At 40.7% G+C, this 21,969-nt stretch overlaps 1 protein-coding gene across 2 annotated transcripts; it reads left to right on the top strand.

The window, feature by feature from the left end:
• Window positions 1–313: 313 nt before the first annotated feature.
• On the top strand, window positions 314–21,793 carry LOC139620519 (dihydropyridine-sensitive L-type skeletal muscle calcium channel subunit alpha-1-like). 2 transcript variants are annotated; one of them, XM_071476170.1, is made up of 45 exons: window positions 314–669; window positions 2,190–2,295; window positions 4,590–4,729; window positions 4,967–5,100; window positions 5,261–5,413; window positions 5,502–5,707; window positions 5,853–5,956; window positions 6,085–6,230; window positions 6,307–6,388; window positions 6,511–6,671; window positions 6,769–6,994; window positions 7,090–7,297; window positions 7,431–7,551; window positions 7,663–7,777; window positions 7,870–7,969; window positions 8,112–8,181; window positions 8,632–8,764; window positions 8,880–9,009; window positions 9,103–9,162; window positions 9,487–9,593; window positions 9,718–9,805; window positions 10,477–10,584; window positions 10,694–10,746; window positions 10,832–10,978; window positions 11,245–11,446; window positions 11,590–11,748; window positions 12,888–12,998; window positions 13,086–13,169; window positions 13,879–13,926; window positions 14,490–14,516; window positions 14,614–14,739; window positions 14,832–14,897; window positions 15,044–15,135; window positions 15,224–15,383; window positions 15,530–15,657; window positions 15,767–15,863; window positions 16,360–16,462; window positions 16,574–16,675; window positions 16,770–16,903; window positions 17,283–17,408; window positions 17,787–17,995; window positions 18,084–18,148; window positions 19,046–19,092; window positions 19,184–19,258; window positions 20,124–21,793. In XM_071476170.1, the coding sequence occupies exons 1-45, from the start codon at window positions 485–487 to the stop codon at window positions 20,433–20,435; spliced, it is 5,556 nt and encodes a 1,851-aa protein (XP_071332271.1). In that variant the 5' UTR covers window positions 314–484; the 3' UTR covers window positions 20,436–21,793. The 2 variants fall into 2 exon arrangements, with proteins under 2 accessions (XP_071332271.1, XP_071332270.1); XM_071476169.1 differs by having other exon boundaries at window positions 319–669; window positions 8,880–9,162.
• Window positions 21,794–21,969: the final 176 nt, after the last annotated feature.

The following is a 21,969-nucleotide window of genomic DNA, read 5'->3' as shown; positions in this document are numbered from 1 at the left end:
GCTGCAAGACCCCCCAAACTGTATCTCCCGCCTTTGTGCCCTCATCTGCCACTGCTGCCCTGCCCCAACCCCCCTTGATCCCATCGACTCCCTTCTTCCACCTTCTACCTCCCCACCCTTTTAACCATCCCCAAGCATGGCCTGTCAGTGGTTCACAGTCTAAATTTAAACTACAGCAGGGCCAACTGCTCCTCCAGCTACTCTGGGCTCCTGTTATTTTTCCCTGCCTAAGGGGGGGGGGGCTTTTTCTGTCAGAGGCCCCCAGCCAGGAGGAGAGGCCTGTGGCTCTGTGTGAGGGAGAAGGACTCAGAGGGAGAGGAGAAGAGGGGGAGAGAGGTTGGTGGAGGAGCGCTCACAGGATTGGCAGGTCAGGAACCCAGGGGCCTTCACAACAGGGAGTTATAGTGCGCCTCAGTTTGGGATTATACAGTGAGAGGACTCATTTCTCGTGGACTGGGAGCTCTTCTCAGGTGAAGGCGCTAAGATGGCGGCCAATGGCGAGGCGGCCAAGCCCGTCATCATGAATGAAGAGGAGCTGAAGAGGAAGCAGAGGGAGAAGCTGAAGAAGCTACAGGCCACGGGGGGTAACCCTCGACCCGCGAGATCCCTCTTCCTCTTCACCCTCAAGAATCCCTTCCGCAAGGCCTGCATCAACATCGTAGAGTGGAAGTATCCTTTATATCTTACAAACACACACACACACACACTGATGCCTATGTATACACACACAACACACAGACAACTGTTTTGATAGAGGCTGTCTTAAAAATGTGCCTGTCTCTCTAAAGAAAGACACTTTTTGAGTAATTAAAGGGATTTTCACTTGTGAATAGACAGTATTTCTGATCCTTAAGGTATTACACAGTTATTACAGCATATAGTGTTGTGGTTAAGAACACTGACAGCTAGAATATACAGAAATTAAGTGTTCACATGGCAGGGAATTATCAGCCATGTAGTCCACCTGCGATGAGCCTGGCAAAGCAAAGTCTCTGTCAAATCTGTGTTAAGGCAGTGTTAAGACTTTTGTTATGTATCTGGCAGTCAAGTTTGTAGCCCTCGTATTTTCACCTGGAGAGCTTCTTAAGCGTATCTATTTTTATCTGACATATAGAAACAATTAATGAAGCTGCGTCATAATCATATCCTGACTGGCTGGCATTCTGCTTTTAATGTGGAAATAGTCGCTCTGCAATCCTGGCCGGACTCCGTAAGGCCTAACACAAGGCAGGCTGCTGAGTGATGTTATGGCCCCTATAGGGGGTTTCCTGTTTTCAGCCTGATGTCCATTCCTGGATAATACATGTTTTCCATCCAAAATAGAATGAGTAGATCATATCTATTCCAGTGACAACATTCTTATGTTCACATTTTAAATAGGATATATGGACTTACATATGGGGTTTAACAGTGCCCTTTAAAACATTATTATGGTGTAAATAGTTATGATTTTTATGAACATGTATGTTGAACTGTGCCTCTACATGCCGAACCAGGTCATTACTTTTTTGCTCCAGCAGTTTAATCACATTGGTATGTGATCCTGCAACACACACAGGTTTTGTAATAAGAGCAAAATTACAGCAATGGATTTAAACTCTTCAAGTACTACTTACAGTACTTTCAAAAATTACTGCTCACAGACATATGAATTAATAAATACCTCATATAATAACCAAACCATTTTATTCCTGATGAGTAGTCTGAGTTTAAATGCTTTGGTCATATTCTTGGGCTCTGCAGCTGTCCCGCGGCATCACAGAGAGACATGATGCTGACCTGGCAGAGGAATTCTCTTAGAGAGCCCCCTATGGATGAGAATGTAGCAGCACAGCAGACAAGATTACATTAACTGTGACTGCTTTGCTGGTTACCCAGTGGGTCGGTTTAGAGATGATGTTTCATGGAGCATTTAGAGGCACTGATCAGTGTTAGTATGGCTGCAGAGTTGTTTGATATATTTTGTTACATTACATCACAGAAAGTACAGAACAAGTCACACAGATAAAGAAATGGAATATTTATTTTCTAAAAATGTTTCTGACCCCTTCATTATCACTCAAATATTATCACCATGAGTTGTTCCATGTAAAGTGTATCCCTTTTGTAATATTTCCTTTAGGTGGTAACTGGGATTTTACCAGTCCACTTCATGTATTATTGTTATGATCCTGAGCTTCCCCACCCAGAACCTTTGAGATCATCATTCTATTGACCATCTTTGCAAACTGTGTTGCTCTGGCTGTGTTCCTGCCCATGCCTGAAGAAGATAGTAATAACACCAACTCAAGCTTGGTGAGTATGAATATGACACTTTCGCCCTTCTTTGATGAATGTCTCAGGAGTCTGAGTGGTCTCTGATTTCTAAAGGATCCAGTATTTTCCCATGACCAGATGATGACTGCGGAGCTGTGTTCAATAATTTAATATGTTCAAGTGCTTTAGTCAGGTTGCTGTTTCAGCTGGTCACTAGTCCAAGTGCCAAGTTCCTTTTAAATGCCTCTAGACACAACTCAGTTCTTTATTTGGAGTCCCATCTGTGTCTGTAGAAGAATATGTCATCAAACAAGTGTGCTATTAGTTTCTCCCTCAACTCTGATTAGTTTATCCTTCTCTTATCACAACCTGCCTAACTTCATATACTCAGGATATGATGGGGGTAGTTTTACATAAATGGATAAAAGCTACAGAATACAAAGCTGTGCAGTAATGTCTCATAATGCCTGTGTTTGTTATGACACACATACGTACACAATCCTTTAAAACTGGGCTCATCATATCTGAGTTGATGGCTCATGTGTGGCTTTTTTTTCTTTTTATTAATTTTTTGACATTAATTCCAGAAACATGTATTCTGCCAATAAAACTGAAGTAGTTTAAGGATCCTCTGTAAAGGTTTCATGACTCCACACTCTAGATGGCTCCATTGTGTAAACTAGCTGATGGAAGGTTTGACCCATGGAAACCACTGCTGTGTGTTCAGGTGTTATTATATTTGAACGTCATAGGTGTGTGTTTATACTGCTGTGAGGTTGTGGATAATGTGTTCTATGTCTGAAACAGAATAATACCAGTGGAAACAAATGGAACAAAACTGTGAGAAAAAGATAAATGTTTGCTCCACAGTATATTACATGTCTTGCCAATGTCTAGACATTTGATGTTGTATTGACATAGGTGTTATGGTATTGGGGAGGCTTGTTGTGAGAGTCTTGATATGGGGATCACTGTCTCCGAGATGCCTGACATCCAGTGCAAATGTCAACATATAGCACCTGTAGCCACCCATCACGCACTTTCCTCAATAAACCCCACACATCACTAGGTTAAAGTTTATATGAAAGTTGTTGGTACACAACCAACTGACCTACACCCCAGCCAAATTCATCAAGTCATCAGGTGTCTGAACCTAAAACTGATCCCATCTCTTTTCTTTGCTTTGGCCTGCTTGCCAAATCCTTCTTAGTTCTCAGTGTGCCAATGTAAGAGGAGCTAGTCAAAAACCCCCACCCCCCTTTTCTGTTAGAAGTAGGTCGGCACAGACGGCATCACCCCACTGATGCAGGTGGATACAGGAGAGTCCGCAAATGTTGTCTGTTACCACACTCATACCATGATCAGAAAATATGATGTTTCTAGCAATGCAGAGGCACAGCTCTACTTGTTGCTCCACTTGATGTAATTTGAATTACAAAAGTTCTTATGTTTATGAATGTGTTATTGTTAATATATGCAAGGTTGGCCTTGGAGGTTCTTATTGATTAGGGGCTTGGGGGCTGCTGCAGGGTGGTTCAGCCAAGCACTATTGACCTGATTTGTGTAAAAGGATCAAAGGGAAATAAACAGCATCTTATATATAATTTATAGTTTTCCTAAATTGAACTCTGCAGTTTTGATGGTGACTGCTGATTTCTTTCTGAGCTCTACTGTTCTCATATTATTCCTTTTCCTCCTACAACATTTGTATTTACACCAACAATGAAGCAAAAAAGTAAAAGAATGTATATAAAGATGACAATTTCGTGTTGCTTTTTTAGAGAAAATAGGTGCTGTGGAGTGTTTTTCATGGACAAATGATACTACTCTGACATGCAGAGGAAATATTACAGCACCTGAGGGAAACAGCGTTCATTTCTGTGTCTGTCTGCTGTGTGTCCTCGAAAAAATCGACATTGATGATAAAGACACAGAAACAGGCCAGATCTGCAAACTTGATGCTTTTATTCAATCAGCCTGACATTTATCTGTTTACCACTGAAAGCATTTAATCTTCTGCAAACTGTTGGCTTTGTGTTATACTCTCTCTGTCTCAAAGCTCTGACTTGATAAATTGAGGCTAAAATTGTTTCATTCATCACTATCCACCCATCTGTTAAAAACTTCTGGGGTAATGTTTAATTAAAAAGATTAAAGCTATTGAGCTCATCTAACACCAGCGACATTATTATATATTACTATTCTCGCCAGCAGGTGTTTAAAGGCCAAAGTTGTCATTACCTACAATCATTGCATTTTTTACTAAAGAATTGAACCTGCAGGTTGTGGGCTTTGTGAACATAATTTCCTGGTTTGTGTTTGTCTTTTTGCAGGAGAGTTTGGAGTATATCTTCCTAATAATCTTCACGTTAGAGTGCTTTCTGAAGATAGTGGCGTATGGGCTTGTTTTCCATGAAGGCGCCTATTTACGGAACTGTTGGAACATATTGGACTTTGTCATCGTCTTCATGGGGTAAAATGAGCTGTGTGCTGCAGGTGGATATCTCCACTGCCAAAGGACGCAGCTTTTCTTGATCACTGTAACTGCCTTTGACTAATTTAACATCTTGTCAAAACAGTATTGAAATAGAGTATTGAATACTGTCCATGTACAGACATGCTCATTTTGTTTGAAAAAAATAATACTCCTCAAGTCATCAAAGCTACACTTTTATTGTGGTAGGTGCTTATATCATCTTTTTTCCTACAGTCTTGTCACCTTTGTTATGGATACGGTCCATAAGATATCTGGTGTGCCATTGGAGAAGGGTGGGGGGTTTGACATGAAGGCACTGAGAGCCTTCAGAGTGTTACGACCCCTACGTCTCGTCTCTGGAGTCCCCAGTAAGAGCCTATGCTTTAATCTACACATATGGCAGAAAGACCCTGTTGCTATGTTATACTGTTTAAACCATTTGAAGTCACTGTATACCTGTATTTTGAAGACTCTACTGAGATTTTTTAGACAGTGTTGTGATGTTCTGGTTTTACTCTAAACCCTGAGGCCTGCAGGTGGTGATGAACTCAATCCTCAAGGCCATGCTGCCCCTGTTGCATATCGCCCTGCTGGTCTTTTTACTGGTCACCATCTATGCCATCATGGGACTGGAGCTTTTCAAATGCAAAATGCATAAGACCTGCTATTACACTGGCACAAGTACGTATAAAGGGAACAATCAGGTACCATTTCACTTGTGCTTTTATATTTTGTTGTGTTATATTTATCTCTTTTCTTTGGCCCATAGATATCTATTCTACAGCTGAGGATGAGCTGCCTGCTCCCTGTGCTCAGGCTGGTAACGGACGCCGTTGCATCATCAATGGCTCTGAGTGTAGGCCAGGCTGGGAAGGTCCCAACAATGGCATTACCCACTTTGATAACATTGGCTTTGCCATGCTGACTGTCTATCAGTGTATCACCATGGAGGGATGGACCAAAGTCCTCTACTGGGTTAGTGACTGCTTGAACATTTACTCACTTCATTGGTGGGGAATTTGTGTGCTAACCACCAACACTTCAACATTTTGATGATTATTGTCCAAAGCATAGCCTAACAGAATACACTGTTTATGGCTGACGCAGAGTTGTCTTTCAGATTAATGATGCCATAGGAAATGAATGGCCCTGGCTCTACTTTGTTCCCCTTATTTTGCTGGGCTCCTTCTTTGTGCTCAATCTGGTTCTGGGTGTGCTCAGTGGGTAAGACAACTTTTATCATATATATATATATATTGATTACTTCTACTGTCTGCATCTAGCTTCTCAACACAAACAAGCTAAAAACAATCGCACTTCTTCTTTTACCTTTTTTCGTCTCTCCTCTCAAGAGAGTTTACCAAAGAGAGAGAGAAGGCGAGGTCGCGTGGAGAGTTTCAGAAGTTGCGAGAGCGTCAGCAGCTGGATGAAGACCTTCATGGCTACATGGAGTGGATCACTCACGCTGAAGTCCTGGATGCTGACCGAGAGGGCAAAGGTAAGCGCTGCAAACCATCTCAGCACTCATCCCATTTAGCAATACTGTTGAATTCCAACTGTTATTCTCTTGTCAGGATTGCTGCCTTTGACCAGTGGAGATTCTGACACAGACAGCCTGTATGACCTGGAAGGCAAGAGTCGGATCATCTACTACTAGTGAGTCTGCTGTTTTGTAAATGTGTACATGCAATTGCCACAGCAGCTTGGCACAGTGAGCTAAGGTTTTGTGTGTGTGTGTGTGTGTGTGTGTGTGTGCGCGTGTGCGTGTGTGTGTGTAGCCGTCTTGCCCGTCGCTGGAATCGTTTCTTCAGGATGAAGTGCCTGGTGTATGTGAAAACCCAGAGCTTTTACTGGGTGGTGATGTTCCTTGTTTTACTCAACACCCTGACCATAGCAACAGAGCACCACCACCAGGCTGACTGGCTCACGTCCCTACAAGGTCAGTGATTAAAATATATTACTGTGAGTATTTATTCACATAAATTCTATCCCTCCCAGCTTCATCCATTCTTCTCTCTCCTCTCTTATCTCAACAGATGTTGCCAGTCGTGTACTGTTGGTGCTGTTTGTCATTGAGATGTGTGTGAAGATGTATGCTCTGGGCCCTAGAGCATATTTCATGTCTCTGTTTAACCGTTTTGACTTCTTCGTGGTGCTATGCGGTATCCTGGAGATGATCATGCTGTCTGCAGGAGCCGTGGCTCCTCTGGGTTTCTCTGTGCTCAGGTGTATTCGGCTCCTCAGGATCCTCAAAGTCACAAAGCAAGTCCAGTCCCCTCAAAAGATCATGTATCAAACTTAACAGTTGTAATGTTGTTTGCTGTCATTTAACACCTCCTCTCTCAACTGCTTTGCAGGTACTGGACCTCTCTAAGTAATCTCGTGGCCTCCCTCCTCAACTCTGTCCGTTCCATCGCCTCCCTGCTCCTCCTTCTCTTCCTCTTCATTGTCATCTTCTCGCTCCTCGGCATGCAGGTTTTTGGGGGGAAATTTAACTTTCCCGACCACAGAACCAGGCGCAGTAACTTTGACAACTTCCCTCAGGCCCTCATCAGTGTATTTCAGGTGAGATTAGACACTGATTCATACATGGGCATTTTTAAACTCTGATTTTGTTATACCGTGCTTGCCTGATTTTTATGGTACATAGTTTTAAGTGGAAAATCATTGTCTACTCTAACTATTGACTGTTTCTCAGATCCTAACAGGAGAGGACTGGACCTCTATCATGTATAATGGCATTATGGCTCATGGAGGGCCTGAATTCCCTGGCATCCTGGTTGCCATCTACTTTATCATCCTCTATGTTTGTGGAAACTGTATCCTTCACATGTACTCGCAATGTCATGTGGGATTGTCAAAATTGTATACAGAACAATAATGTTCACAAAAATCCCAAGATTTTATTTTCCTGAGCTCAATGCAACTAGATATCCTCCTCAATGTCTTCTTGGCCATCGCCGTCGACAACCTGGCAGAGGCAGAGAGTCTGACTTCAGCACAGAAAGAAAAGGCAGAAGAGAAGTTGAGAAGGAAGTTGCTTAGGTAAATAAAATGAGTTAAACCTGGGTGAGATGATCTGCTTTGTCTACTCATAGCTCAAAGTTATTCCATTCCTGTCCCATGTCGCCCTCCAGGTCCAAAATGCCTGACAAGACTGATGAGGAGAGGGAGAGAATAGCTAAGAAACTGGCAGAGCAGAGAGCCAAGATGGAGGGGATTCCCACCACAGCCAAGGTTAGTGTTGTTTCTGGTATCATATCACATGTTTACTCTTAACATAGATATATTAATTATATGTACATACAGAAAGAATATATACATACATATATATATATGTGTGTGTGTGTATGTGTGTGTGTGTGTGTGTGTTTTCCAGCTAAAAATTGATGAGTTTGAGTCCAATGTCAATGAAGTGAAAGATCCATTCCCACCTGCCGATTTCCCAGGTAATACAAACTTTTCTTGCATCTTGAACCATTTTTCTCAGCAATGCAGTTGTAGCAGAAGGAGCTCACAGATTGCAGGAATTCGTATTCATTACACTGGCTGTCTGCCAGTGCTGCTGTCTTGACTATGTTACAGTGTAAGTATAGTAACCCCTCATTATTATTAGACTCAGCCAATTCCCTGAGCTGAGTTTATAGCAGTCTAAACTCAGGCTATTTTCACACTACTCTGGTGACTACCATATAAAGCCCACTATATGATTCAGTCTAGGCAGTATAACAAGTATAGATTTCCTTTTTTTCCCAAATTTATGAGTTTTAATTTCATTTTCTGGATATTTGTTTTTCTCTCTCTCTTCTCTGCAACACTGTAACATTAATACCATTAATAAGCACATATGTCATTGCACTATAGAATTTTGAGTCTGCTTCCTTCCTTCCTCACGCTAGGTGATGACGAAGAGGAAGAGCCTGAAATCCCCATCAGCCCTCGGCCCAGACCAATGGCCGACCTGCAGCTGAAGGAAGAAGCAGTTCCATTGCCTGAAGCCAGCTCTTTTTTCATCTTTGGCCCCCAGAACAAGTCAGAATCTGATTGTCCTCGTGCATGATACCAACCTGAAAATATATTTCATATTATGACAGATGATATCATAATATCTGTCTGTGTTTATATTTGGTTATTCACTACTATCCAGGTTCCGAAAGCTGTGCTACAAGATCATCAATGCTTCGTCCTTCACCAACTTAATCCTCCTGTTCATCCTGCTCTCCTCCATCTCCCTGGCAGCTGAGGACCCCATCGATCCCAAGTCCTATAGAAACCAGGTGACATTCAGGACTAGCACTGCACGATGGACAGTAACTGTTAGAATTAGGCCAGATTTTAAAACGACTTTGCTGTCTGTGTCTTTCCTCCAGATCTTGGCCTATGCTGACATTGTCTTCACGACTGTGTTCACCATTGAGATTGTACTAAAGGTAAATTCAACAGAAAGTTGTGTACTGTGTTTGTCTAATTTGGGTAGTCAAGATACCAGAAAACAGATAATGGAATTTTTTTCAATATTAAACTTGATGATTTTGTGCCAAAAATGACAAAAAAATTTCTGCCTCCTTCCCAATTCAATATTGCTCTTAGCAGAGAAATAGATATCTGAAATCGCATTAAGAATATCACAGGCCACTAAAATATTGGCAGTCTTACATGTGTCTTCTGTGTTGTTTCTTCTGTTTAAAAAAGTTTAAGCATCAATCCTTTTGCTTCAGTAATCTGTGTATAACTGTGATATATCTGACTGGCAGATGACAGTGTATGGAGCATTTATGCATGAAGGCTCCTTCTGCCGTAACTCTTTCAACATCCTGGATCTGATTGTGGTTGGAGTCTCTCTGCTGTCTATGGGAATGGAGTAAGTTGGGATTCCTACATTAAATATAGAACAATTCCATTGTTATTTTCACTCCCTACATTACACTTTTTTCTATTCCCATACGTGTTTATCAAGTCTGCTTTTTGCCCCGTGTTATCTGCAGATCCAGTGCCATCTCTGTGGTGAAGATTCTCAGGGTGTTGAGGGTGCTGAGGCCTCTTAGGGCCATCAACAGAGCAAAAGGGTTAAAGGTAGAACATATTCATAAATAATTGCAAAGGTAGAACATATTCATAAATAATTGCACTGGGGAAATGTCTACATTTGTCTATGTGGAAGAAGTATTCACATCCTTTACTTAAGTATCACTACCAATACAACGATGAGAAAATACATTTCAAGTAAAAGTCCAGCACTCAAAGTCTCACCTAAGTACAAAATAATTATCAGTAAAATGAGCTTAAAGTACAAAAAGTTTAAGCCCTTGTTCTGCAGAGAAATGGCCCATGCAATTGATATATTATTTTATAACATTATTGGATTGTTAATAGTGATGCATTAATGGTTAGTTGCATTTTACAGTTGAAATTTGTTTTAGTTTACCTACTTTAGATGTAGTTGGGTAGTTTTGTCCAGTGGATCCTGGTTTAATCTCGAATGATGCATTATATTTTATAGGCTTATCAAATGTTTTTTAATCTAAAAACTTCTACTGAGTGTAGTAAAGTGTAGTAAAAGTGCAATTTGTCTGAAATGTAGTCTAGTAAAAGTATAAAGTAGCAGACAACTCAGGTAAAGTACAAATACCTGAAAAGTGTACTGGGTAATTGTATTTGCTTATAAATCCACCACTTTATGTTTCCACAAACCTACACCTTACTGGACTCAGTATTAAGTGGTCATTGCTTGTCTTTATTTACAGCATGTGGTCCAGTGTGTGTTTGTGGCCATCAAAACCATCGGCAACATTGTTCTGGTCACCATGCTGCTGAATTTCATGTTTGCTTGTATTGGAGTGCAACTCTTTAAGGTAGGTTTTCACACCACATGTACTGTAAAAGTTGTATTTCCAGACTAATGAAATATAGAAGCCTTGCTGCTTGTGTATTAAATGTGTCACTAATTCTTTTCCCTTGCAGGGTAAATTCTACAGCTGCACAGACCAGTCCAAAATGACTGCGGAGGACTGCCAGTAAGGAAAACAACTTTCAGATATTAATAATTTATCAAAACGCTAACGCTATTTTAGAGTGACCATTCATGGTGTCTGCTCTCAGGGGATCCTTCTTGAAGCACATGGAGAACACCCTACAAGACACAGTGGTGGCTAAGAGAGAATGGCTCAACAGTGACTTCAACTTTGACAACGTGCTCTATGGCATGCTGGCTCTCTTCACTGTTTCCACATTTGAGGGCTGGCCAAAGTAAGCGCAGCATTCATTTTGATTTAACAAATTGTGTCTCTGACAGGACTGTTTTGATTGAGTTAGATGACAGAATATCGGATTACATGGACATTGAGTTGGATGTATTTCCATTGACTGGAGCCAGAGATTATAAAAGAGACAATATATTCTTTGAAAATCCACTGAACCATAAATTTCATCTACACAAATTACCTTTATTGTATCTCTGACCTTTGATCCTTGTCTGGCCCCTCCTCTCTCAACACCATCCCATGTGTTCCCAGACTCTTATACAGAGCCATTGATTCAGATGAAGAAGACATGGGTCCTGTCTTCAACAACCGTGTGGACGTGTCCATCTTTTTCATCATCTACATCATCCTCATTGCTTTCTTCATGATGAACATCTTTGTGGGTTTTGTCATCGTCACTTTCCAGGAGCAGGGCGAGCAGGAGTATCAGAACTGTGAGCTGGACAAGAACCAGGTACACTGAGACCCTCAGAGAAGAAGCGATGGACAGTGAGAAAGAGAGAGAGAGGGAGAGAGTCCAGTCTCACCCAGTAAAATCTAAAACAACTTCCTCAAGTGTAGACTGACTAATTATGTTTCTTTTAACTCCCCCTTTAGCGTCAATGTGTGCAGTACGCCTTGAAGGCTCGTCCCCTGAGATGCTACATCCCCAAAAACCCCTACCAGTACAGAGTCTGGTACATTGTCACCTCCTCCTACTTTGAGTACCTCATGTTCTTCCTAATTATGCTCAACACCTTGTGTCTGGGGATGCAGGTATGTAAATCAAGGTCATGTTGCAACCTAACGCACTGTTTTGTATTGAGGACTGACAAACAATATTTGGTGTCACTGTGCGTTCAGTGTCTTTAGATGTGGGTGTAAGCATTTCTTTATCCAGGATCACAGGGGTTCAGATTTTGTTACAGCATTTAATTAATGAAGTTGTGAAACTCTGACACAGTATTTAAAATGTGGGACACTAAAACTTTCAAGCAAATCCCAGACTAATTAATTTTGAAAGGAATTAGGAGCAGATTAATGCAGAGTGCTCTACTCGTTCCTTTGTCAGTTAATTCGCAAAACTTTAATGGGTATGCAAACAATGATTTGCAAGTTTTGTGGATTTTTTTTTTTTTTTGTCAGACAGGACAGCACAATACACACAGTGAGTAGATGAGATTAATTTTTAATTTGTTAAATTATTTTTAAAGGCTAATCCCAGTTTATCACAACTCTGATATTACTGTTGTGTCAGCTTGTCCATCATTCCTATGGGTTATGTTCTACATTGTACATTGTACACACCAAGTTAATTGTGACTTAAAAGTCTCACAATGGCCAAAGCTATGACCCAAATAAGACCCAACTTGTAATAAACAGGACTTATCTATTAAAGGCCTTGAAGCTTCTTACTTTGAGTGATGGGATCCCACATGAACACAAGTTAGAACTGTTGTGGTTATTTTACATGAGAGGATTCTGTATTTCTTTGTTTTTTGTCTGTGCTTTGCTCACTGGTTTAAAGTGGGCGGGACTCAGTTGAAAAAATGTCATGTCACAAATTTCTGTGTACCAATCAGAATTTAGTAACATTTATAGCAGAATGATGGCACTTTGTGCAGTGAATGTCAAATGATCAAAACCACAGTTGCACAGTTCTGATAAAGTAGATTAGCTCAGGATTTGAGTGTTAAACACTGAAAAAACATAATTTTCCTTGTTTTGTTGTGAATATTTAATATTATAGAGACATACCTAAGATTTTAAAAACTTTTTTCAGTGTATCACCTAATGTTAGCCGATGACATCTAATAACCGTCACTAAAACTACAGTCTGTAATAATACTATGTCAAGCTAATAGCTGTAACATCTTAAATTAATAAAATACATTTTTGCTTTTGCTTTTGAACAGCACTGTAACCAGTCAGACCACGTGACCAAGCTGTCAGACACTCTGAACTTGATCTTCACTGTGCTCTTCACTGTGGAGATGATTCTCAAGCTCATGGCCTTCAAAGCAAAGGTAAACACTTTAATGTTTCTTGTTCAAACGGTTATTCACTCAGTCTAGTGTGCCACTGTCTCATCAGTGCTGTCCCTGTCTGTACAGGGCTACTTTGGAGACCCCTGGAACGTCTTTGATTTCATTATCGTCGTCGGCAGCGTTGTTGATGTCATCTTGAGTGAAGTCGATGTGAGTACGAATAACAAAGCATATATTTTTTGGTCTATTCTAATGAATTCCACAGATATCAGATTCTCTTTGCAGGTGCTGTGTATATGAAAGTCCCTTGTGTTGTCGTTATGACACATTCCCAGACAACAGATTTGAGCTGAAATGACTGAATGTATTTATTCAATGCTCTGACCCAGAAGCATATAATTGTGGCCCAACAGCTGATTGGTGCTAGCAGAACTGGTTCACAGGACATGGTCAGTACTGTTGTTGGCCATTTATACCGCACCCCCACCCCCACCTCCAACCCCCCTCTCACTTTCTTCTGTGTCTTATGCAGCCTCAGATGCACTTCCATTTCCATCACAAAACCACCAAAAATTTCCATTATTCACACAATAATTCATTGTAATGTGTTCGGTGATCTGATGCTTTATATGTGTTGTTTGAGCACTTAAAAAGAGCACAGTATCAATTAAGGGTTATAGTGTTATTTTATGTGATAATGCAACACAAACAGTGTTTTCTCTGTCTAGTCACAGTTTTCTCTTGTCATTTTTGCACTGCATCATCCTCATCTTTTTCAAACACAAGCTTGTAGCAAATTCAGTTTTCTCCATCCAAAATATATTTAATGTCTTCTATTCTTCCTTCCTCTTGTTTTCTTATCACCATCAATCCCTCCACCCTCCACGCACCTCACTCTTCATCTGTCTATCCCCCACAGACCGCCCTGGCCTCCAGTGGAGGACTGTACTGTCTTCATGGCTGTGCTGTAAATATCTGATCTGCACTGCACTGCACCGCTGCATGAGCTTTGCTGTGTTTGCACTCCACTGTGTTCTCTACTAAACTGTAGTGTTACTGTACTGAACCGTGTGCCGCTCAAACTACTGGTGAAACTGTCTCATCTTACACAGCAAATGTAAGATAAGACCTCCAGTTGTTTCGCTATATTGTGTTACAGTGTGGCTCATACTGTTTACACAAACAGGGATACATCTCAAGACTGTGTATATAATCACAGCAAGTATTAATGGTGGCTGAACTGACTGAAAGCTGTTAATAATTTGACAGCAATGTGTGTGTATTTGTTTATTACGCATGAGTTACAAGCTGCAGCTGCAGTTTTCAGCAGCTAAAACCCAGAGGCTTTGTAATTCATTACAGGTGGAAACATTGTCTCTAATATTAACCCTATTTTGAGATTGTACATCATACCTTAATAATATTTAACAGTTGATAATTGCTATATCTGCTATGTGCCTCTTAGTAATAATATTATAACTTCCATCAAATATAACTACAGTATGTAATCTCTTCATCTGTTTTGTGCAGGAGACGAATCCTATGCAAGCAATTGCTGTAAGTCTAAACACTGCCAATATTTAAAACCAGCAATGTTTTTCTCTTTTTCTTAGTTTTCTGTTTCCTCAAAATCTGTTTTAATTTTTGCCCACAGGCCTCTGAAAATGCCTCTGTTTCCATCACCTTCTTCCGACTCTTCCGTGTCATGCGTCTGGTCAAACTGCTGAACCGCTCAGAGGGCATCCGTAACCTGCTGTGGACCTTCATCAAGTCGTTCCAGGTCTGTCATATTGGTCATTATCATCTTCACTTTTAATTTTCATTCTCCTCTTTTAACACACTTTTAATGACCTGACTGCTTTGTGTCTACAGGCTCTCCCTCATGTGGCTCTGCTCATTGTGATGCTCTTCTTTATCTACGCTGTCATCGGGATGCAGGTACAATCTTCAATATTTACTGTCTGGATGAAAAAAAATTTACCTCTGTAGATTGATAATATATTTCTGACTAAATGCCACCAGGACAAGTTTCTGTATTTGTCATTGGTGCACTTATTTTGACTGGGACTCTAACAACCCTTCAGATCTTTGGAAAGGTAGCCTTAGTGGACGGCACTCAAATCAACCGCAACAACAACTTCCAGACATTCCCTCAGGCTGTTCTGATGTTATTCCGGTGAGTCTGTGGGTTCAAAGCTCATTGCTTGCAGGATGAAAAACAGAGCCAAGATCTCACTGTAGTTGGTGTGCGTTTATGTATCCAGATGTGCTACGGGAGAGGCTTGGCAGGAGGTCATGATGGCTTCGATGTACGGGAAGAAGTGTGACCCCAAGTCAGACTTCCTGCCAGGAGAGGAGTACACCTGTGGGTCCAACTTTGCTGTCTTCTACTTCCTCAGCTTCTACTGTCTCTGTGCCTTCCTGGTGAGAGGCAGCCATAAAGTCAACAGTTACCTTTAAGCTGTTGTCATATTTTATTGTCATGTATATGATTAAAAAAATATTCATTCTCTTTTCCCAGAAATGTTGAAACAGTATAAATAAAGGAGTTTTATTCCTTCCTACTTCAGATCCTTAACCTGTTTGTAGCTGTCATCATGGACAACTTTGACTACCTGACCCGTGATTGGTCTCTCCTTGGTCCTCATCATCTGGATGAGTTTAAGAAGATTTGGGCTGAATATGACCCTGAAGCCACGTAAGCCCGAACTCCTATTAAGATCCAGAATCCCATACTTATTTTTATATGTTCAGTTAACCCCTGTGACTGGGTCAGATAAATATAACATGTCTCTCGGATCAAACAGGGGGAGAATTAAACATCTGGATGTGGTGACACTGCTGCGACGCATCCAGCCTCCATTGGGCTTTGGCAAGTTCTGCCCCCATCGTGCTGCATGTAAGGTACATACAATCATAAACAGAGTGAAAAACCAAATGATGCTCTGCATATACTCTATGTAAGTCATCAGATAGTTGGTTCATGACTGCTGAATAACATTAATAATATAATGAAATCACTGCAGATGGACATTGTGGTAAAGGAACACACAGAGACACAATACACAAAAAGAGAGACGATAATATATTGAATATCCCATATAAAAACATTACTATTAGTTAACAGGTGTATTATAATGTTATTTTTAATTATACACATTAAATTATAAACTATAAATTATACATAGTACCTCCCGCCAATCAAAGTCCTCCCAGGTTCACCTCTTCCCCATCCCAGAGCCTTCCTCTCCTCTCCTAAAATAATATTAATACATAATAATGATGATGATGATGATGACAATGATAAATACATTGAATTAAGTAAGTGGATAAAAAGCTAATAAGGTGAAAAGTTTTTAAACTTAAGTGTTCTGCTGTTCTCTCGGTTTCCTCTCTTCAGCGTTTGGTTGGTATGAACATGCCTCTCAACAGCGACGGCACCGTCACCTTCAATGCCACCCTGTTCGCTCTGGTCAGAACTGCTCTCAAGATCAAAACAGAAGGTACAATGCATCAGTGCCTGTCTTATACAGTTCATATACAATATATATATTTCCTCCAACTTGATGTCCACACTGTAATTCCATGCAATTTTCATTTATTGTTCTGAATAGGTAATTTTGAGCAGGCCAATGAGGAGCTGAGAGCCATTATAAAGCAAATCTGGAAACGCACCAGTATGAAACTGCTAGACCAGGTCATCCCACCAATAGGAGGTGGGTCTAAATAAATTGAATTAGTAACATTGCACCTTTACAAAATAATCCTGTATTTCTCACTCTGATTCCCCTCTGACTTGTCTGGTTGTAGATGATGAGGTGACCGTGGGGAAATTCTACGCCACCTTCCTGCTCCAGGACCATTTTCGCAAATTCTTGAAGTGTCAGGAGGAGTACTACGGATACCGGCCCTCAAAGAAAAGCGCCTCAGGCCCGGAGATCCAGGTAAGCAGTTAGTATGGGGTCAAAGTCATATTATTAGTGTAATGTTTAAAATGTCAGGAAATTACCACATAATGACTCAAAATCACTTAGAAATACTCAAGAGAGATGATAAGCATTTTTCAGAGTAGCATACTATGCAAATGTTAATACATATTGTTTTCTCTTTTGGCTCTTAGATGTAAATAAATCAATAAAATATTGTATCAGCAAGTTTTTTTGCACTTCACTGTTACCAATGCAGTATACCCTGGCTTATATCTCACCTTTTCCATTTCTTATACCAGTACTCAACTTCATCTTTTCTCTTCTTCCTATCCTTGGTTGTACGGTGCTATGTGCCTCTGGTCTTCACTTCTCCACATCTTTTATGTTTTTCTAGGCGGGTCTGAGGAGTATAGACGAAGAGGCCGCTCCAGAGATGCACAGGGCCATTTCAGGAGACCTGCAAAATGAGGATGAGATGGACAGAGCGATGGAGGAGGCTGGAGAAGAAAGAATTTACCAGGTGAAAAGCATTTTCTGCAATAAAGTGCAGTGGATTCATTCACACAATCTGCATCATCGTTGTCATGAGGAAGACTTGTGCATATAGTTTTTTCTTATGATCAGTTTTCATTTTTGATCGATAACAAGATCATCTATAGGGGTAGAAAGTCTTATGACCTTTGATTCTTTTTAAATCATCAAATATGCTCAGTGTCAAGCTGAAATTATGGCAGTTTTTTACATTTCCTGAAAAGACACGTAAATGTAGACACATGCTTTATTGTCCTGATTCTGCCTTATGATGATATGGATGGGAGTGAGCTCTCTGTTTGATTAACCATGTGCACTAATATGAGATTTCACCTGCATGTGTGCTTGTCTTGCTTGTCATATCCAGCGTACCCATGGCCTGTTTGGTGACCGGGTGGACCCGTTCTCCTCTGAGCCCACCAACTCTCCATCCCCACAGATGACCAACCAGCGGCCCCTCAAGTTCTCTGAGACCCAGCCCGAGTCCCCGCCAAACTCCGCCACCTCGATACCCACTACCGTATTTTTCCCCACAACCACACCGAAGAGCAACACCAACAACAACGCCTTCGCAGAGTGGGTTCCAAACACACTCCCATCTACCATGATAACACATGGTCAGGATGAATATGTCTGATGGGGGGTCATTTTTGTTGTCTTTCAGATTTTCATTTGAAAGAGAAGGCAGTCCCGAAGAGTTTTACAATCCTAGTGAGGATGCAGAGCCAGGTACGTCCAGAGAGGTCTGGTACAGAAACGTGGTTCCTGTGAAGGGCTGGGATTTCCTCACAGGACACAAGACACTTGGAAATTGTCCACAAAATTGGGAACATTTTAAAAGGACTGTCTTTATATCCCAGGAGGAAAATTTGTTGTTACAGTGTGCACATGTTCCTGTCTTACAAGAAAAACACAAAGACACACAAATTAACAGTGAACATGTGTTCAAATGTACACATACACATTCATACCCCTCCCAGTATCGTGACATATATTTAAATACACATGTACACACGCTCACATGTACACACACATCTATACACAGTAGTTAGCTTTGTATTTTATTTAGGGCTGCTACAGCAGAAGGGACAAAACTCCTGCAAAAGTGAGCCCCCCTCAATTTTCAAGTATTTACAGATGATGAAAAATATTATCACTTTATTTAAACTTATCAGGTAACATATTTTATAACATTGTAGACCCAGTGCCTATTCACAGACTGTGATATTTTTGAAGTTAAGAATTATCTTTTGCTTTGTACTTTAAACTGAACATGGGCCAAAACGTCAAATTCAAGTTCAGCAAAAAGTGTTTGGATAAAATCTGTCAATTGAGTAAGATGCCAGTAGAAAAAAGAGATGGGTTTAAGGCTGCAGCAGATGAGCATTTTACGTAACATCTTCAGATAACTTTTTTGCACAACCACCAGTCCAGAAGCCAAAGATAATCCCTGTACAGTCTTAAGATAAAGGAGAAAGGTATATCTTAAAAACTGAGAACCTGGTTATTCAGTTAATTAATTTTCTGTCAATCAACAAATCTTTTCGGCTCCAGGTTTCTCTAGATAACTTTTCATCGTCCTCAGTAAAATACACGTTTGTTTTTTCCTTTTTCACCCTTGTTCAGACAACGGGCGCTCCTGGAGCTTTATCGTGAAAACTGACAAAACACAGGTAACGTCTTATTGAAGGTTGACTCGCCCAGTGTACATGATGATGAACAGCTTATGTAGACTATGTATGAATGCACATCTCTTCTTTGCAGTTCCCTTATGACCCTAACTATGGTGACAGTCAGAGTCAGAGCTCCCACACTGCAGCTGACCAGCTCGTCCAGGAGGTAGGTGAGGAAGGGTCTCTGACAGCAGGATATGTCCTGATCCACATCTCTCATGGATAGGTGATAAACATAATCCCCTTTTCAGCTCTGGCCATGACACAAACTGAGGCTCATGCTGGATTTCACTACATTTATTTCTCCTTAAGAAGTAAAGACAGTTAAGGTTTCAGTTGAATTTGTTTGGAACTCAGTGCAAGAGCAGAAACATCACACTCTTACTGTTTCAGTTTTACATCAGTGTAAGACAGCTAGTGTAAAGTTTAGGAAAACTCCACAAATCACTGTAAGAAGAATCGTTGAGGTTTTTCTGTCAGGATTGTCTTGTGTTTTAGGGAGCTCCGGGACATGTTTTTAGAGTAAGCCCCACAAGCTGTAGCCTCTATAACTTTTCAGTCTGTACAGATTTCTGTGTTGCATTATTTTTTTCACTGTTGGGAGCCATTTCTGTTGTCTGATTTTATTCTTTTATCAGTAATTGTGTAATTTACAAACTGAAATAAATTTCAATTTCAGTCTTTTAGATGGCATCAGCAGTGTAAGGAAAAATAGTCTTTAATAATAATTTAATAATTAATAATTATATTGTATCTGAATCATATTTCAGGGAGGTTTTTTCCTGAAAGTGTCTTTGAGAAAGATGCTAACTGTGCTCGAGGGCATTTGTTGTTAAGCTGAGTTCAATAAAATATCAAATCATCGTTAACACTATTGATTACATCAGCTAAAAGGCTGCATAACAACATATAAGGACATAACATAATACAGCAGGAGTTGTGGGTTTATGGTTGTTGCTTCACCAGTAATAGTACTTTGAAAACATTACTGTATGTAAGCACCAACACTGCGTTTTGTTTCTGTCTTTCAGGCTCTAGTGGAAGGAGGTCTTGCCTCCCTGGCCAAAGATGCAGACTTTGTGTCTGCGACTAAGAAGGAGATGGCTGATGCCATGCACATCCCCATGGCACAGATGGAGGGCATGGCTCAGGGCATCCTCAAGGAACGCTCCAGCAGCATCACCCCTGTCAAAAAGAGACGACCCATCCCTGTCCCTTCTTCTGGGCCATCTGTGTCCGCACAGGAAATGAGCCAGCCAGATCCGGCTGTGAGGAGAAAGAGACGTCCAATTCCCATGATACCCTCCGTACAGGGGCAGGCGGAGACCAACTCCAAAGTTTAGATGCTGTCACTTTAGTTTACGTGGTTATCATGTGGTTTTTACTCTCGCAGGTGGCTCCACCTCACCTCACTTTACCAAGCTTGTTCCCCTGTGACAATCTGTATCTACTAGCCTGGCTCAAGGCCTAAAGGCATGTTGGCTCAGGTTTGATATATTGTCCAGTGTGGTTGAAACTTAACAAGGAGAAACAATATCTCTGATAATGAAACATCTTCTTAATCTTCAGATTTATTGAAACTAATAAAAACACTGACTTATCTCAGAGTGAACAGATTGACGCACTCCTTTCTTTGTAGCGTTTTTGAGGTTATCCATTCCATAGACTTACAGGACAACCATGTGATTGGACTGAGTGTCTTGCTGAAAGCCTCAAAGAGGGAGGCAGGATAGTGACGGGTGACTAAAAATGTCTGAAGTGACTCAGTGAATACAGGGAACAGGCAGCTGTCTTTATTGTGCTGCAGTTCAGTGTGGAAGGTGGGAAAGACTGAGTTTCTGTGCATCCAGGCCCAGAAAAGTTCAACTGAGTATTCAGTTCACATTCTTTAAAGGGTCCTGGTGCTAACAATGCAAGTTGAGGCATTTTCTACCTGTTTTGAAAGCAGTGTCCTCTGATCCATAAGGACTTGCAGTCTTTTAGTCTTTTATTACTGAGGTTTGAAGTTTCCTCCTGTTCACAACTGTTCCTGTTTGCAGTTGGTTTCAGCAGATTTTTTTTTAGAGGAAACAAGATTTTTTTTGTTTGTTTTTTTTATTATCTGGGACATAGAAGTACATTTCATCTATAAAATAATTATCCAAGGATTTAGCTGTGTTTAAGTATTTGTTAAATTTAAACTATACTGTAGTCATATGGTGCATGTGATATTTGTTCACGATAAGTCACAACTGCTACAGGTTTTATGTGTTTTTCATTTACATGAATGTGTCATACCTTTTAGTTGGGGGCAGTTGGTTTGACCCGTACAGAGAATGTATCTTCAGCATACCTGGAGTATGGTGGATTTAGCTTGAAAGCTCACCAAGGCTAATTTACTGATTTTATTCATAATTGCATGGGCATAATTTATTGCACTTGTTTCATATTTTGTGCCTAAATGCAAACATGACAGGACTTCCAGAGGAGTGTTTTTTTTCTTGTTTACATTGTCCTCTGATCAGCCTGTGTTTTGCTGTCATACTTCACATTATTTCTGAAAGGTTTTGGAGATGCCGGTAGTTTGAGTGAACCTTATAGCTCAACTTCTGACCTTAATTCTCCTTCACTTCTGGATCTGTGCCAATACGGTTGATGTTGGTTTGGTTGGACACCAGTGATTTCACCATTGGCAAAAGAAATAAATCATCCAAAACATTAATTTCTGTGTTAGTTTTCTTTCTGTAAACAAACCAAAAATGGACACTTTACAACACAGACAGGTGAGTTTGCTCCAGGAAATAATCAAAAATTGTGATAGAGGGACGCTGAAATGGAACAGTGAGTGCAAACAGAGTCTTGATGAGAAGAGAGGTGCATGCTTTGGACGCTGCCCCC

Source organism: Trachinotus anak, unplaced genomic scaffold (assembly GCF_046630095.1).
Source record: "Trachinotus anak isolate AG129_WGS33_773 ecotype Australia unplaced genomic scaffold, CSIRO_AGI_Tana_v1 ptg000004l, whole genome shotgun sequence".
NCBI lineage: Eukaryota > Metazoa > Chordata > Actinopteri > Carangiformes > Carangidae > Trachinotus > Trachinotus anak.
The sequence above is the reverse complement of the archived record's forward strand: the minus strand, read 5'-3'. Positions and strand labels throughout refer to the sequence as shown.